The following is a 16,593-nucleotide window of genomic DNA, read 5'->3' as shown; positions in this document are numbered from 1 at the left end:
CATCTGAAATGGTATGTGGCACATAGATTTATGATGTGCTGAATCTGGTTTAGTGGGTAAAAGCTTGCTGTAGAATTTTTACATCAAAAGACTCTCAGATCCAACACCAAGAAAATAAAGGGTTCTGTTGTAACTGGGACTTAAAGTGATTAAATTCCTTGTTGGAGCATTTTATATTTCTTTATTTTTAGTTTCATCATTTACAACTTAATAAAAATCTTGGATTGAAATTATCCTTAGCCAGTAAAATATTTACTGGTTGTCCTATTCGGTATATAATCCTAATTTGAAAAGAATAATTTAAAGCAAGTTTTATAGTTAATTAAAATATGGAGGTTGGATTCATATCTAAAATTTTTGTGAGAGGCCTTGCTAATTAAGTATCATTAAACTTCACTTTTTAAAATTTGTTTTTCCCTAGCCTTCTTTATAAGAACCATATGATAAGTACATCTTCTTTACATTACATTATTTTACATAACCCATCATTTAAATTTCCCACACATGTAAATGTGCACTTTCATAGTTACTGATCAGATGTTTGTGTGGCAGTGATGGCAGTGACTGGCAGTGGGTGCAGTTACATCACAGAGCAGAATATCAGGTCTCTTTGCCAATATGTGCCTGCAGTGCTGTCCTGCCACCCTGTTCCTGTGTTTTCAGTATTGGTGCCAATTACTACTGTTATTGGAGACACGAAATAAGGATATATATATATATATATATATATATATATATATATATATATATATAGGCACATACATATATAGAGAACTAATTTACAGATGCATGTATTTGGGCTGGAAGGGGCTATCTCCCACCTGCTTGGACTCCCAAGCAGGGGAATTAATTTAAGATTAGGAGTGGTTTTTAAGTGGTTGGTTTAAATGTTTGTGGAGGTGGTTAGAGACTAACTTCATTGGCCTTCATGAGTTTTAATGCTCACTTCTTTGGTCTCTCCCTCTTAACTGATTCTGAATTTGGATTCATAGCCAAACTTCTTTTAACTTTAAAAAATTCACTCATACAGTTCCTTTTCACAAAGCTTTAAAGCTAAAAAAGAAAATTTACATAACACTGAACAAAATACTTGGATTTTAGGTCTGGTTCTGCCTTCCACTAGCAGAGTGCGTTTGGGCAAGACCTTTATCTTTTCAGGCTTGGTTTCCTCGTTTGTTGAGGAGGGATGGTCTTGAAGATGGCCAGGGTCCCTTGAAGCTCTGCTGTCTCTCTTATGACCAGGGGCACACTATTAATGAAGATGAAGCCACGGTTCTTAAAATGGGAAGCCAGGCACAGGGGTTCTAGTTTTCATTTCCCCTGGCTGAAATTTCAGTATGTGGATGGCTGCTACCCAGGCTACTCTGAGGAATGGTATGTTCTCTCCCAAGTAATTCTTCCCAGGAAAGAAACTAAAATGAGAGCGCATGGAAAATATTCTAAGGATACAGTTGTGAAATGTATTTATCTAGTATATTTACCATGGCGGATGACTTGTATATAAAAAAAGGCTAAGCTGTTCCCATAGCTAAGCAATAATGTTTGTATTTGGTTTTAATTTGCAGGCTCTTTTATTAATAAGTGAGTTTGAGAAGCTTTAACCTTAGTGCAGAGTACTTCTAAAACCCAGTGAAAAGTGGTATCTTACTAGCTAATCATTTACTCCATTAATAAGAAAAGCATAGATTGCAGTTTAATTCTTCATCAGTGCTATTATTCTTAGGTATCAGTCAGTGCAGCTTACCTGCCAACAGAATTTTTATTCAGTGAATGTTACTGCCTGTTTTATGGAGCTAGGTAGCTGGATATATATATAGCGAAAGAAAGACCAAAACTGATTGTGAGATTAAATGCACAAAATGCTTTTATTACTCTAAGCAAATTAATAAGTTAAATTGCAGCTTCAGTCTGACAACTTCAGCTCATTTATACATACAGTAGTTCACTGGATTGATTGATACAAAAAAACAACGGAAAAGTGATCTATTTTCATCATCATTTTGATAATTGGGGGCAAAAACCCAAACTGTTTCTTGAATACAGGTAGTAGTAATCAAAAAGGAAGTTTATTGGTATTTCACATTAATATTTTGAGATTTAGAACTTCACTGAAATACGTATCTGGAAATGATGGCAGAAAATAGCATTTAAAACTGATAATACATTTCTCCTCTAAGTCTCAAAATGATTTCTATATGAGGGACCAACTGGCCAGAAAATCAGAAAATTAAATTAGAATTTTGTGCATGCTCACGTGTCCAAATAGACTTATAGGACCTCTGCCCCCAACACACATGCCCCAAAAGAGAAAAAAAAAAAAATGTTTTCTCCCTTCTAACAGTACATACAATATATTCTCAAAATTTCTCATATGGAGTATTCATGAGGGTAAGTAGCCAATAGTGGCAGGGCCAGATAGACCTCAGCTTCTGAGTACACTAAAGCTAGGTCACTTTAATCCATGCAGTGAGATTTCATGCATATAGTTTAGTGCACATAATGTAATTATAGAATCAGGAGGTTCTTTAACATTTGCTTTTCATTGGGCAAGTTAATTCACCCAGCATATGCTGAGTAGTGACAATATTTTTCATAAAGCCCATGATTTACTTTCATGTTATTAAGTCCTCAGAAACACCAAACGTTATATTGTAAAATCCCAGTGCTAATTAAACAGCAAACATTTACCATTCTGGGTATTTTACAGGTTACTTAAAAAGACCGAGCCTGTGTATATTTATTTTTAAAGCTCAAATATATAAACTAGCAGAAGTTGTGCCTACAAGCAGTCAAAAATATAAAGCAGGTTTTCATAAAATGTAGTCAAAAATGAACACTTCATTGCAAATGCATTACATTTTATTCAAAGCTAAGCTTCCGTAGTGTAATCCTTTCTCATAAATTTACCATAATCTTTTACCATCTCTACATGTAAATGAACATAACATTATTAGAATACTAATAGACACCTTGGATAAATTTCTACACAGGGTCATTCTTGGGGCTAAGCAACAGTGAATATTTAAAAGGTAATGAAAGCCAACACCTAGGGGTTGTAATTTTGTTGAAAACGATTAGTGAAACAACTTGCTATAATAAGAGTGGGAAAAGAGGGAAAAGAAAATTGTGTCTGCTTATTTTCCCAAGCAGGACTTCTGAGTGAACGTAGCCTTCTCTTTCTGATGCAATCCACGTTGCCTCTGTGGATTTTGTTCATTTCTAAAAACAGATCTGTCTGTATAGCCTTAAGTTACTCAGTGTCTGGAGTTAATACACCTTTCCTGCCCAGATACTGTACTTTCCATTGCATTAGCGTGAGGTGTACAGAGCAATGCAAAGACAGGTGACTCCAGTCCCAGATAAGAAAATAGAATGGATTTTCTTAGTTGTGAATTTTCAGATGTGCTCATAATTCAGGTGCACAGTGGTAGTGACAGCAGATACCTCAGAATCCGGGGATACTAGAGGTTGAGCAGCAGCTGCTAAGTGATTTAAAAGACTGGCTAGTAACACCTTTCTGCACCGGTCTAGACCGATGTTTTAACCATGCAGCGCCCGTGGCTCATGCATCGCCTTATGATCTGTAGTCCTTTTTGCTGTAGGGCTTGTTGCGCAATATATTATCGATCTCATTTACCACGTGCGATGTCATCTTTGGTAGAACCTGAGAGCATGAGAAGTACAAAGGATGTCGTTAGTACTTGATAGTTGTTCTTTGTGCTTGATGTTAGGCAGAGTTGTCCAGACTGGTGGACGTTTGTGAACCATGACTGGAAAATAAGCTCCCCATGAGATTAAGCTCCTTGAGGTCAGGGACCTTGTTTTGTTCACTACTATATCTCCAGTGCCCCTAGAGGTGCTTGGCCCATAGTGCTCAGCTATTGGTTGACTGAATAAATGAAGACATAAGCTAGAAATGAAGGCTGAAAGAAATATATGATAGGCAGAGCAGCTCTGCCCAATAGAAATATAATGTGAGCCATGTAATTAATTTTAGATTTTCTAGTGGCCACATTAATAAAAGGGAAAAAAAGGGGGTGAAATTAATACATGATTTTACCCCATTATATCCAAAACGTCATTTCAACGTGTAGTCAGTATAGAAAATTCTTAAGATGCTTTACATTTTTTCAAGCACTAAGTTTTTCAAAGCTGGTGTGCATTTTACTCTTACACTGCATTTGGACTAGCTACCTTGCCTATGGCTACTGTCCTGGGCAGCACAGGTTTAGAGACGAAGGCGATGTTCTCTCCCACTGGTGGTCGGATCCGTGGTGAAGGATGGCCTGGAGTTCACAGGCATCCCAGGTGGATGGAATAGCATGGAAACGTGAATGTCCATGAAATGGAGTGATGCAAGTGTAAAGTGAGGGGTGGAAGTAGGGGAATGGTAGGAATTGGGGAAAGAAGTTGGGGTAAAGAGAAAGGGTGGAAGGCCTTGAATATCTTTTTTTTTTTTTTTTGGAGTTGGAACTTGATTCTGTAGACAGTGGAGGAACCTCTCAGAACTTCTCAGCTGGGAGTGAACCCATCAGACGCCTAGTGGTAATTTGGAGGATGAGCAGATTGAAAGGGGATAAAGAGGTTAGAAATCTGTTGTCCTAGGCAGTGACACTGAGGCCTTAACGAGGACAGGGACCATGGAGGAGAAAAGGGGAGTGGATCTGAGACGTGGAGGAGGGTGGCGATTTCCAGGGTGCGTGACTGGAAAGACACTGATGTAGGTGCTTGAGATGGGAATCCACAGGAGAAGTCTGGAGGAGGATGTGTTGAATTTAAGGTGCCCATGGGATGTTTGTGGGGAAATGATTTGTAGGCAGCCGGAGGTGCGGCTGTGGAGCTTGCTGGCTAGTAGCAGGACTGGAGTTGAGGGTTTGTGAGTCATTTGCATGGATATGCTAATTGAAGCCCTGGGAAAGGATGAGATCATCCAGGGTAGCGTTTCTTGTGAGAAGTGGGCCAAGGGCACACATTACGCCAGGAGACAAGGGACAAAGGCGGACTTCTTCCTGGGAATAGCCTGACCCTGTGTGGAGACTCTGATGACACACGATTATGACAAGCAGTTCTGAGGTTTCAGCCTCACCCTTCCTCCGCTGCAGTCATGTTGGCCAGGGGGACCTTGTCTTCACTCAAGAGCCATCCTCGGAAACCTTAGGGTTTGGCAGAACAGCGGGGCTGCTCAGCTTGGGAAACTGGTTCTCGTTACGTTCTGTCGGAAGCTGAAGGGAGAGCTTGATTTCCCACTGCTTCTGGAGTCTCCGAGGATCTAAACTAATGTGTTACTTAAAGTGAGCTTGCAACAGTCAGACCCAAATCTAGAAACTGGATTTGTTGGAAGATTTGGGCTAAAAAATAGTGGATTAGCCATGTGTGGAAAGAACCTCTTCATTCATTACACCAAAATAAATTTCAGATAGAGATTGAAACATTTTTTAAAAAGCTGAAACCATAAAAGTACTTGAATAAAACATGAAAAATGTATATATAGTGTCACAGGGCCTGAGTTTTCAAGAAAAGCCGTACATCCAAAATTTTATGTGAAATTGCCCAAGTTTTTAAATGTTGGCAGCTGTTCTAAAGCATTTTCATCCACAGATTACACAAACATCCCACAGGCTACCAGTTTTGCAACACTGGTGTTACACTGACTGGAATAATCGGGGGGTGGGGCCTGTCCGGCTAGTGTTGCTGGGGTTAGTGGGGTATTGGGGAAGTCCTGCCAGGACTGGGTCACTGCTGAGGCGGACCTTGGGGATGGAGCAGGATTTCAGAAGGCTGGGGTGGTGGACACTTTGCAGGCAGAGGACCACCATTAACTTCTGGGGATCTGAGTGGCTCGTGGTGGCAGGAGATGAGGATTTGGGGAAGATGAGCCCCAGATGTGAAGGGCCTGACTGCTGAGGAGCCTGGACTGCTCTGATTAGGTGGCGGGGACTCAGAAAGCTTTTGAGGCTGGTGGTGTGGAGGGGGAGAGGCAAGTCTCTCCAGGATGGGGGCCTGTGCAGGTGATTGCGGGCTGCCTGCTGCTATGGCTTCTTCCTTGCTCATCTTCCTCGTCTGTTGAGGCTCTGGCTTACACATGCCCCTATAGGTCATGCACTGCTTAGGCACCTTTTATGCCTTGGAGCAGCGGTCTTGATGGACCCACCAGAAATTTCAGCTGTTAGCACTGCAGCTTTCTATCCTGCACCCAGTCCCTGCACTGCTAGCAACCCCCAGCTACCCAGCCTACTCCCCGACCCCCGCCACGGAGAGACCCAGTCACAGCTTTCCTGGCGTGGATTCTTAGGCGCTGGGCTGGTGGAAGATGGGAGTAAGAGGGGGCATGGTGGATGCTAAGCACCCATGGGGGGAGCCTCCCTTCTTGGGTAACCTCCCTTTTACCCTTTGAGCATGGGTGGCCCATCTTTCTACCAGCCAGAGCCTTGCTGGGGAGGAGATGCTTTGGGAAGATTAAGACTTAGTTTTCCTCTGGAATGTACCCCCAGCTACCTGGAGTGCACCCACAGCCCAGGAGTGACCTCTCTACCATCCCAGGCCTACTGTGGATGGCAGGGTTCACAATGTATCAGGGCTACAGGGATCCTCAGTTCCTCCCTCTTCTTGCCAGGCTGCCAGCAAGTCCTGTCTCTGTTTCCCAAACCTGCAGAATTCATCCACTTCACCTCCGTGACTACCATCCCCTGTCACATGGACAGCTGCCCTGGCCTTCATTTTACTTCCCACACAGCAGCCAACACAATCTTTAAAAATTCAAGTAACAGCATGTCCCTCCTCTCCTCAAAACTCTCCAAAGGAGTCATTACATGTAGAACAAAACTCTGACCCCTCTTGTGACCTGTGAGATCTGTCCCCTGCCTGCCTCTCCACCCCAGTTCCTGGAAAAGGTGAAGTTCCTTCCCACCTCGGCCTTGACACTGCTCCTCCCTGTGTCTGGCATGTGCTTTCCGGGGTTCCCACAGGCAGTGTCCTCGTCCTCCAGGCTTCACAGTGCACAGGACTCAGGGGGACTTTGGCAAGGACATTATTTGAAGCTGGTCCACCCATTTCTCAAGTAGTCTCTATGACTACACCCTCTTTACAATAGCCCTCCTCACAGCTTGAAGTGACACATTTATTATGTGCCTCTCCCACTAGTGTGGAAGCTCTGTGAGGGCTGGTCAGCATGTTTTAGTGCCTGTCTGGTTACCATAGGCTCTCGGAGGTCTGCTGAATGAGCTAAGGGGTAGATCGCTTAACTCACTCTCAGGCAGCCCACGGCCTCTTGAGGGCAGGATCCTATTCTTAGCCCAGCATTCTGCCTGGCATGAAGCCAGACATAGAATATGTGCCTGATACATATCAGTGGACTCGAAATCATGGGGTGGAATTCCAGTTCTCTGTTCTCTTCCTCCTCATCCCTGTGTAGCCTTTATCTTTTCCCAGAGTATCAGTGAAAAGAAGAGATGGTGGGGCTGCTTTCACAAGAGGGAGCATCCCCCATGCCATGGTGGAGAGCCCCCCAGAATCCAGGAGTTTTGGGACTCTGAGGGGTTTTGGAAGCAGAGGTGGAGGTGATTACATGGCTGCACAGCCCTACGAAAGGTGTCAGTGGGGAAGGAAGACTGCACCATTTACCCCCCCACCCCCGCAATTCTGGGCTATTCAAAAAGAGTTTTAACTGAGAGGGGGGAAACATAAACTACTTCCCTCAGCCCAAACTAAGTAAAATGGGCAAAAGGGTTTTGGACAGGAGAGATGTGAGATGTGCCTAGCACACCTTCCTCCAAAGAAGCCCTTTTTTTTTTTTTTTTTTTTCCTCCTAATGTGGAACATTGAAAAATTAATCCCTGCCTTTTATCACCTAGTAGTTATGGATTGAATGATGCTTTTTAACCCTTTTTGCCAAATCTGTTGCCCCCAGAACACAACAAGGATGCCAACCTGCTAAACCAAGCACGCCGTTGTCCGGAGACAGCCAACTGACCTGGAGTCTGCACAATCCTTCCCCATGTAGGAAGGCCACCCTCCCCTCCACACCCCCACTGTTATTAGGGATTTCTGGACCCAAGGGTAGGTAGGACGACGACCATGTCCAGCTTGAAGCAGCTAGAGGAGCTTGAGACCTTCGCCCATTGTCCTTTACAAGATTACAAAGGGTCTTAATATCTGAGAGGGAGGGATAGTTATTTTTTACGAACCATGGGTATGGACTTGGGGGGGATGCTGGGGGAGGGAGATACTGGGTGGAGGGGAGTAAAGGGGAAAAAATTGGAACTACTGTAACAACATAATCAATAAAATATACTTTAAAAAAAAAAAAAAGTTTTAAAACATTATAAGTTTAATCAAGTTGGTCCTCACCTCCATCTATGTCTTTTGGGAGAGGTAAGTGCTTGTTTAAAGGACAGATGGACAGGGAAGAAGCTGTGAGGCCGTTCTCTTGCCCAGTGAGCAAGAGGGAAAGACACCTGTTGGGCAGGGGTTGGCTATGGCAAGCATCATGGGTGGGCTCCTTCCTGGGGCCCTTGGCAGGGCTGAGAGGGCGCACAGGACTGGGATAGGCCTTTGGGGGGGGGGAGAGGATGGTCCCCACAGCTGCTAAGCCCTACCCTTCTCCTCAGAACTCCCAGAACACTCCCACTTCCCCTCTTACTGCCCTTGTAGGCTCTGTCCGTGTCTTGGGGCTCAGGCAATCCACCCAGGCCTGGGAGTGGAGATGGGCACCCCTAAATTTCCTGCCCGGGAGCTGTAACCCCGTAAGTCCAAACTAGAATTCTGATCCCATTTCTTTTAAAACATGGCATGCCAACATTCATTCAATAGGTGTTTCTTGAGCATGGCTAAGGGCTGTATCATATGCTAGAACTGGATATCAGTGATGCAAGAAAGACAACGGGTCTCTGACCTCAGGGAGCTTACAGTCCAACAGCGGGGACAATTACACCGTGTAACCCTAAGTGCTGTGTTGGGAAAGGAAATACAGGGTGCTATAAGAGCTTGGCACACTCGTGGCTGGCAGGAAATGTTTGTGGAAAGAAGAAATAAGTATGTTATCCTGTGGCTATTACATTTTAAGTAGGCTATTAGGCAGGCTTTTATGGTCAGGCCTGGGGACCCAGTGACCAGGGGTAACATTGCTTTAATGTTGGAGTGCCCTGTCTCACAGAAACAAAGCATCCAGGGAAATGAGGTCTGAGAACATCGCCTGTTTATAAGAGGACACTCCTGGATCCATGTACTATAGAAGTTCTGTTACCTTTTGGGCCTTTGTCCCCACTTCCACCCCCTCCCCCGCCCCCCACCTTCCCTAATCTGGAAACAAGTTGCCTGTTAGAGACTTTCAGGTAACTGGGAAGCTGTGACATGAGGAAGAACAGGGGTGAGGAGAGACGCAGCCCTGCCTGGGGACACCTTCAGAGACAACATGAAATTCCCTGGGTGGTGGGAAGACTGTGGTACTTGCCTGAATGGCACCCAGGTTCTCAATGAGCTGTTCCGGTGTGGATGACCCCAGGAGCACAGAACTCACCCCCTCGTTTCTCAGGCACCATGCTGCAGAGAGAGAACACTGGGTCAGGATATCAACGCCCTTCCGATTATTAGCTTATAAACACCACCTACAGCCACCATCGTTGCAACCAAAACTTACTTTGCGGGGGAGGATGGACAGTGCGCTCCAGAATTAAAAACCTCAGCAGCAGCCTCTGACGTGGGGATCTGTGCATCTGAACTGTGGGCTTAGAGCTCTGCTTTCTACATGAGGCCTCCCCCTAACCACTGGCCCATCCGATCCAGCTACCCACCCCACGTACACATTCTTTTCCTGCAAACACCTGACTCTGCTCACTGGCAGACGTCTGGATTCCTGTTTCCATGTTGGCCCACAGCCTCCTGGCTTTCCATCTTGTTCATGCCGCTCACTTCTCCCCCGTCTGTTCCATGGAGTCCTACTGACTTTGAGCGTCTGGTTCCTTCATTTCCACTGGCCTGTCAACCTTCTCTGGACATTCTCCTCCTAACAGGAGATTCATCCTGTTTTGATTATCTCCCCAACCCGCAAGTCCCTCAACTCCTCTCCTTCCTCTGCCTCTCAGGCAACCTCAGCCCTTAAATCCGTCAGCCCTGCGCCTTGCTCTCAGCCTTTGACCTGGCCTTTGGCTTATGTAAAAAATTAAGTCTGTCTATCAAGTGGCATATTCCTTAATTCTCCACTCTCCCACAGACACAGTCCACATCCGTATCCTCCAGTTTCAGAGGATGCCATGTGCTGTTTCTCTCTGAGGCCAGACTCTGCCCTGGATCCATCCTTTCTGTGCTTTCTTGGACATGATTCACTCATTCTCTCTCCTTGTGGTTACAGTAGACTTCTCAGTTCATAGCTGCCTGGAGCTAGATAAGTCTGTAGGCCCAGAGAGGCAGTGTCTGCTGAGCGTCCCTGCAAGCTGCAGACTTCCTGCTGCTTACTGCTAAGTCTCTCTCTTGTGTTCCCAATCTCACTGGCTGGCGTCACCAGCAACTTGGCCTCCCAGTCTGGGAACTTGGGATTTAGGGACTGTCCTTTTCTGATCCTACATTCCCCTTTAATTGCCAAGTCAGTTGCTATTTAAATATTTCTCTAATCCAGTGTTTCTCAAACTTTAGTGTGCATCAGAACCACCTAAGGCTTGTGAAACAGCAGTTATTGGGTGCCACTCCCAGGGTTTCTAGTTTTTAACTCAGAAGGTCTGGGCGGGCCTGAGTATCTGCAGTTCTTCCTTCCTTCCTTCTTTCTCTTTGTTCTTTCAAATTTTTCTATTGATTTGACAGAGAAAGAGAGAGAAACACTGATTTGTTGTTCCACTCATTTATGCATTCATCAGTTGCTTCTTGTATGTGCCCTGACCAGGGATTGAACCCACAGCCTTTGTGTATGAGGATGATGCTATCCACCAGGGACTGAGCTACCCACCAGGGACTGAGAATCTGCATTTCTGACAAGCTCCCATGTGATGCTGACCCAGAGACCATGTTTTCCTTTTCTTTTTAAGAAACTTTATTGAGGTGAAATTTGCATACCAAAAAAGTTTTGCCTATTTTGTGTACAATTCACAATATAGTAAATGTATCAAGTGCATAAACATCACCATTTTGCATCCAGATTTAGAACATTTCCATTACCTCAATAAGCTCCTTCGTGCCCATTAAAAAGTTAATCTATTCCTACTGTCAACCCCAGGAGACTGCTAATCTCTGTGCCCTAGGGATTTATTGTTTCTGGATGTTTCATCTAAATAGAATTATTTCTTTCACTTGGCAGGCTTGTGAGGTTCATCCATGTTACAGCATGTATCAGTATATCATTTCTTTTTCTTACTAAGTAACATGCATTCTGTGAATGCAGGGACCACAGCTGAGAACCACAACTCTGGTTCAACTCTCCGCTGCCCTCCTTCCGGCCCCCTCCATCCCCTGCACAGCACCTGTTCCTCCTCTTGTTTAGATGGCCTCACCCCCACCCCACCCCACCCCACTCCACCCCTACACAGCTTTTGTACATCCAGCAGCGGTTTCTCGAGATACAAGTCTGACTGTATCACTTGCCTGGCTAAGCGTTCTTCAACGTGTGCCTGACGTAATCCTTGTCCTGTAGGACGAAGTCCTCATTTCTCACCCTGGCAAGCCTTGCTTTCTAGCTCAGCTTTCCAGCTTCACGTCCCCTCGTTTCCTGCCTTGAACTTTGTGCTTCAGAAGCACTGAACTATTTGTAAATCCTCTCCATCCCCTTGGGTCAAGCTGTCTCCTTGGCCTGGAATTTCTCTTGCCTCCTCCCTTCCTTTGCCTCATTAATATCTGCTCATCATTTGAGATTCCCCATGGGAACTACCTTCTCCCAAAGCCCTTCCTTGAGTCCAAGGCTGGATTGGGAGCCCATAGACGTTACTTCCAAAATTCCTGGGCCTTTCTCAATTATTTTACTACGATACTATTACAGTGATCTGCTTACTCTTTTGACTTGCCCATCAGGCTTTGAGATGTGTTTTATTTGTAAGTTGGATGCTCAGCATTCAGCCCAGTACCTGCACATAGTAGGTGCTTAGGTACTTAGTAAGTATTGAATAAACAGGCATGAATGATTGATGGATGCCCCATCTTGCTCAACGCCCTGCTGCCAGCTAATACTCTTAAGCAGTTACTATGCTTAGACCTTATAAGGCAATAGCTAAATCTTTCCACATGGGCAAAATAATGCTCTATAAAGGCAACAAGCCAAGTGATTCAGGGCTTTGTGTGCGTGTGTGTGGCTGTATTATTTCCTGCTTTGCACTTATAACTCTTTTTGGCGCTAGCGGAAGTTCTGAGGGCAAAGCAGGCTATGGGGAAAATCATTGCCCATAAACTATTTGGTATTAGCAACAGCCAATCCCCCACTCTGGGCTGCAGGGTACAGGAGAGCCCACTGGGCAGAACTGTCAAGCTGCAGACGTAACATGTGCAAATGATTCAAAATAGTTGGCATCTAGCCAAGTGTCAACAAGCAGGCAATCCAGAGTGGCTCTTTACCAGCAAGGTGTGAATGCTGGCTCCTGTGCAGGACACCCCATGGGAGCCAGCCCACAGTTGGGTTCAAGTAGTTTGTTTTCTGGGAGGATTTCCCTCCCCCACAACCTTAGAGCGGATCAAAGGTAATATGCCTGGAAATAATTCCTCTCTTGGTTTGAGAGTTCTGTGGTTAAAAACAAATTTACTTGTTTATAAAGAATGAAGAAAACAACAACAAAGACTGGCAAGATAGACATCTGGGGTCACAGAGGGAGGAAAAGGAGAAACAAAGCATGTTTTAATTTAAACTCAGATTCTGTAGAGAAGGTCTTTTGTCGGTATCTAACATCCAGTAGAAGTCCAAGTTCTGTAAAGACTTCCTCTTTAGAAAGACAGCGTCCCAACGCCTTCAGAGTTAAATTTAATACTCATTTTCATGCTACTACCTAAAAACCATACTTTTGACTGTTTCAGGACCTCGTGTTGCCCTTTGTGCCTATGACTTTGACCACATGCCATGGCTAAGGGCAGACTCAGTTTCAGGTCCAGAGTGTCTAATTCTTTGCAAAAACATCCTCATCCTCATCATTACCATTACTACAAAGAACACCTACTCTTTGCTTTACACATGTAATTTCCCTTTACCCAACAAGTTTCTACAATGTGTATTATTATGCCCATTTTATAGATGAGAAAATTGATAGCATGTTAAATAACTTGCTGATGGTCAAATAACTAATACTTTTTACTGTGTTCATTAAAGCTGTAGGGATGCTAATCACATTAAATATATCTTTGGTTGTCTTTTTTTTTGAAGAAAGGATCAAAGCAACAGTTACCCATATACTTAGGTAAATGACATTCTCTTTCTCACCCCAAACCACCTCCCATTTCCATTTTTCTATGATTGTTAACTATCATTTCCCAGCCTTCCAACCTCAGATGGGTCAAGCATCTAACAAATATTCTATCACATTATTTTATATGCCTAGGACTTAAACTTTAAAAAAATCTCATTAGGTCACTGTATATGATTTGTCCCAATTCCTGCCATTTCTTAATCCATAGGGTCTTTTTTTTTTTTTTCTCTAGGCTGTACATCTATTTTATCTTTTCCTACAGTGTTAACTAGGAAAAGGGTCTCAAGGTCTGGGCCATTCTTACTATTGTAAATGCTCTTCTTGCTGTATGTTAAAATGTAGCACAGTATTTTGCAGCCAGCTATACACAGGATGAGTTTGACAGTAACCCAACCCAATAAGGGTAGCCAACTGAAGTCACTGTGCAATTGACCAAATAGAGTATATAAGCAATGACTAAGCCTCCCTTTGGGAGGCAGAGCTTTGGATGTGAATCCCCTGTCTTCTTTATTTGCTGCAAGTAAGTAAAACTACCTTGTGACAACCTCATCTCATTCTGTGAACTCCTTGAGCTTGGAAACAACAGCTACTATATGAATTCTTCTGTCTTCAGTTTCTTCATTTGTGAAGTGGAGGTAATAATAGCAAATACTCCATTAGCGTCTGTAAGATAGGGCTTGCAATAGCATGCCCCCCATAGGATTGTTTTGACAATTAAGGGGACAAGACAGTGGCAGAAAGTGTTTATCACAGAGCCTGGCAAATATCCCTCAGCAAGGGAACCGAAAGTCTAAATGCTTTTCCATCCAGCACCCAGCCACTAGCCACATGCGCCTGTTGAACACATGAGATGTGCTTAGGCTGCATTGACATGGGTTGTGGGTGTACAATATGTTTTGGATTTCGAAGAATTGTATGAGAAACATGTACAAGATCTCAATAACTTTTATAGTTTGATATATGTTGGCTATATTGGGTTAAATAAAATCCTTTAGTAAAATTAATTTCACCTTAGTTCCTTCTGCCTTTTTGAAAATGGCCTCTAGAACATTTAAAATTAAACATGTGGTTCACATTATCATTCTATGGGACAGCGCTGGTGCGTATGGTTTTCAGTTGTCACCAGTGACCATGACCTTTCACTGACTTCACAATTTAGAAGAGCAATGTTCATGGCCCCTTGGAAGTTTCAGGTGAAGCTGCTCCTTTAGGATAGGCTTCCCCTGTGGCCATGGCCTGCTTCTCAGCTTCTCACCTTCCTCTGCTTGCTTCAGCTTTGACAGGGATGAAAATTGGGCCCGAAGAAGTGGATGTCCCTGCAAAGTTCAGAGGGCACTCACCCCTGACACTGTGAGGATGTGTGCATTTTCACTCACGTGTTCTCATATGAACTGGGGTATACGGTAAAGTGGAAGGAAGTTAGAAAAGTCTTTCAGCATGTAAAAAAATTCTGGGGAGCTTTGAAACCTCATTTTAGATAGTGCTAACCGGGAATTAACGCTCCAGAGATCAGTTGGCCCTACAATAGATATTTTATCACGGGAGGGATGTGGAGCCAGCAGAGAAAACGGTCCCTTTGGTGCTCCGGTAAACCCCCTCCCTGGCCATTGTCTTACCAACAGCTAGCTGGGGGAGCGTGCAGCCCAGGCGCTCAGCGATCGGGGTGAGGTCTTTTAATTTGTTTTGCTGTTTTCTCCCTTCTTCACTCACAATTCTTTCCTTCAACCACTGGTAGCACTAGGAATAAAAAGAACATTTCAACGTTAATGTCTGGGAAGGGTTTGATGTCAGAGATTGCTAATTCAATAAAATATAAGAACCTCATGGTGAATCCCTACATCTCCTTGACTCTGACCTTTATGTTGCCTGGTGACAATGATGCCTGTGCCTCAGGCGAAGAAATGTTCCTCCTCCTGGCCTCGCTCCATGTTTATTGGTTGAAAACAAAAATCCATCAACATGCACAAAGGTTGTTAAAATCCTGACATAATCAATTACACCCAGTTTGCTAAGTGGAAGAAATGATGTTTCTGATTGACATAGCCTGATTTTAGAATGGAGCAAAAGAAAAAAAAAAAAAAAAGGCATTTACATTTCACCAAGGTCTGCTATGTTTCCTTTTTGTCAAGAAAGCTGGACACCAAGCTTCCTGCTCAAAGAAACCATAAATTATCTTACATTAGTTATAACTTTCTCCTACCTTCAGTTTACTCCCAGTTTTGTATTCTTTCTTTTAAAAATAATTTATTTATTTGTTTATTTTTAGAGAGAGGGGAAGGAGAAAGAGAGACGGAGAAACATCACTGTGTGGTTGCCTCTCACTTGCGCCCCCAGCTGGGGACCTGACGTGCAACCTAGTCATGTGCCCTGACTGGGAATCAAACCAGAGACACCTGGTTCGCAGGCCGACGCCCAGTTTTGTATTCTTATAATGGGGCTTTATTGTTAGCTTGCTTGCTCCTTCCTGTAAGTATCAGGTGTAACTGATAGGAACCAAGCACATTTTTAAAATTTTCAAGTGGACAAATACTTTCCCAAATGTGTAAATGAAACTTAAAAAGGTAAGGAAACTCAAAATGGGAAACTATTTTTTAAAACCTATGAAAACTGACTGACTCTGATGTGTAGACTGTAGCGTGAGCCTAATTTCCTAAATATAAGGAGAAAAATCTCTAAAACTTCTCAGTGACCTACTTTCCAGAAGGTTCTGCCCTTACTATCATACAGGGAACAATGGACTCTTCCACACAAAGCTAGCACTAAGCTCCAACACCCAAAGGAAAAGAATATTTGTAAGACTCTGTTAGTCTGTGTTAGTGAAAACAATAAAACCCACCCCACTGTGTGGCCATGCGGCCTTTATCCATTGCGTGTATTTGCGACACAGTGGCCACAAAGGACTTTTACTTTCCCAAAGGCAGCAGCGGAAAGCTCTGCAATTGTCACAGACACTCCACCCACATGATTTCAATAGGCAGCTGGCTTTTGTTTTTAAAGGTCCCCCCTCCCCCCATCATTCTAAGACAGTATTTCCAAAGAACAGGGTAACCACATTATATTTTACTACAATCTTGGGGAATGATTTTGCAGACGTGAAAAAGAGAAAGGGCAAGGCACCCCGGTTCTGTCTGCCGCCTGCCTCTCAAAGGCTCATGGTCTGGCTCCTCACTTGAGACTTTGGCCAGGAGTTTTCCCAGCCTCAGCTCTAGGAAACCTCCGCTTCTTCCAG

General features: G+C 43.9%; 1 protein-coding gene across 3 annotated transcripts in view; it reads right to left on the bottom strand.

Annotated features, from left to right (window-relative positions):
* Positions 1-2,309: 2,309 nt before the first annotated feature.
* KCNAB1 (potassium voltage-gated channel subfamily A regulatory beta subunit 1) overlaps positions 2,310-16,593 on the bottom strand; it is a 315,639-nt gene continuing 301,355 nt past the window's right edge. For 2 of the 3 annotated variants that reach the window (XM_090273156.1, XM_090273164.1), the window contains exons 12-14: positions 14,981-15,101; positions 9,449-9,537; positions 2,310-3,664 (exon numbers count right to left, since the gene is read on the bottom strand). In XM_090273156.1, the coding sequence (XP_090129282.1) occupies positions 3,575-3,664; positions 9,449-9,537; positions 14,981-15,101 (300 nt within the window). In that variant the 3' untranslated portion in view covers positions 2,310-3,574. Of the gene's footprint in view, positions 3,665-9,325; positions 9,538-14,980; positions 15,102-16,593 lie in introns of those variants that run through there. The other variant, XM_090273146.1, reaches the window with a different exon arrangement.

This window comes from Furipterus horrens, unplaced genomic scaffold, assembly GCF_987537825.1.
Source record: "Furipterus horrens unplaced genomic scaffold, mFurHor1.1.pri manual_scaffold_1, whole genome shotgun sequence".
Taxonomy (NCBI): domain Eukaryota; kingdom Metazoa; phylum Chordata; class Mammalia; order Chiroptera; family Furipteridae; genus Furipterus; species Furipterus horrens.
The sequence above is the reverse complement of the archived record's forward strand: the minus strand, read 5'-3'. Positions and strand labels throughout refer to the sequence as shown.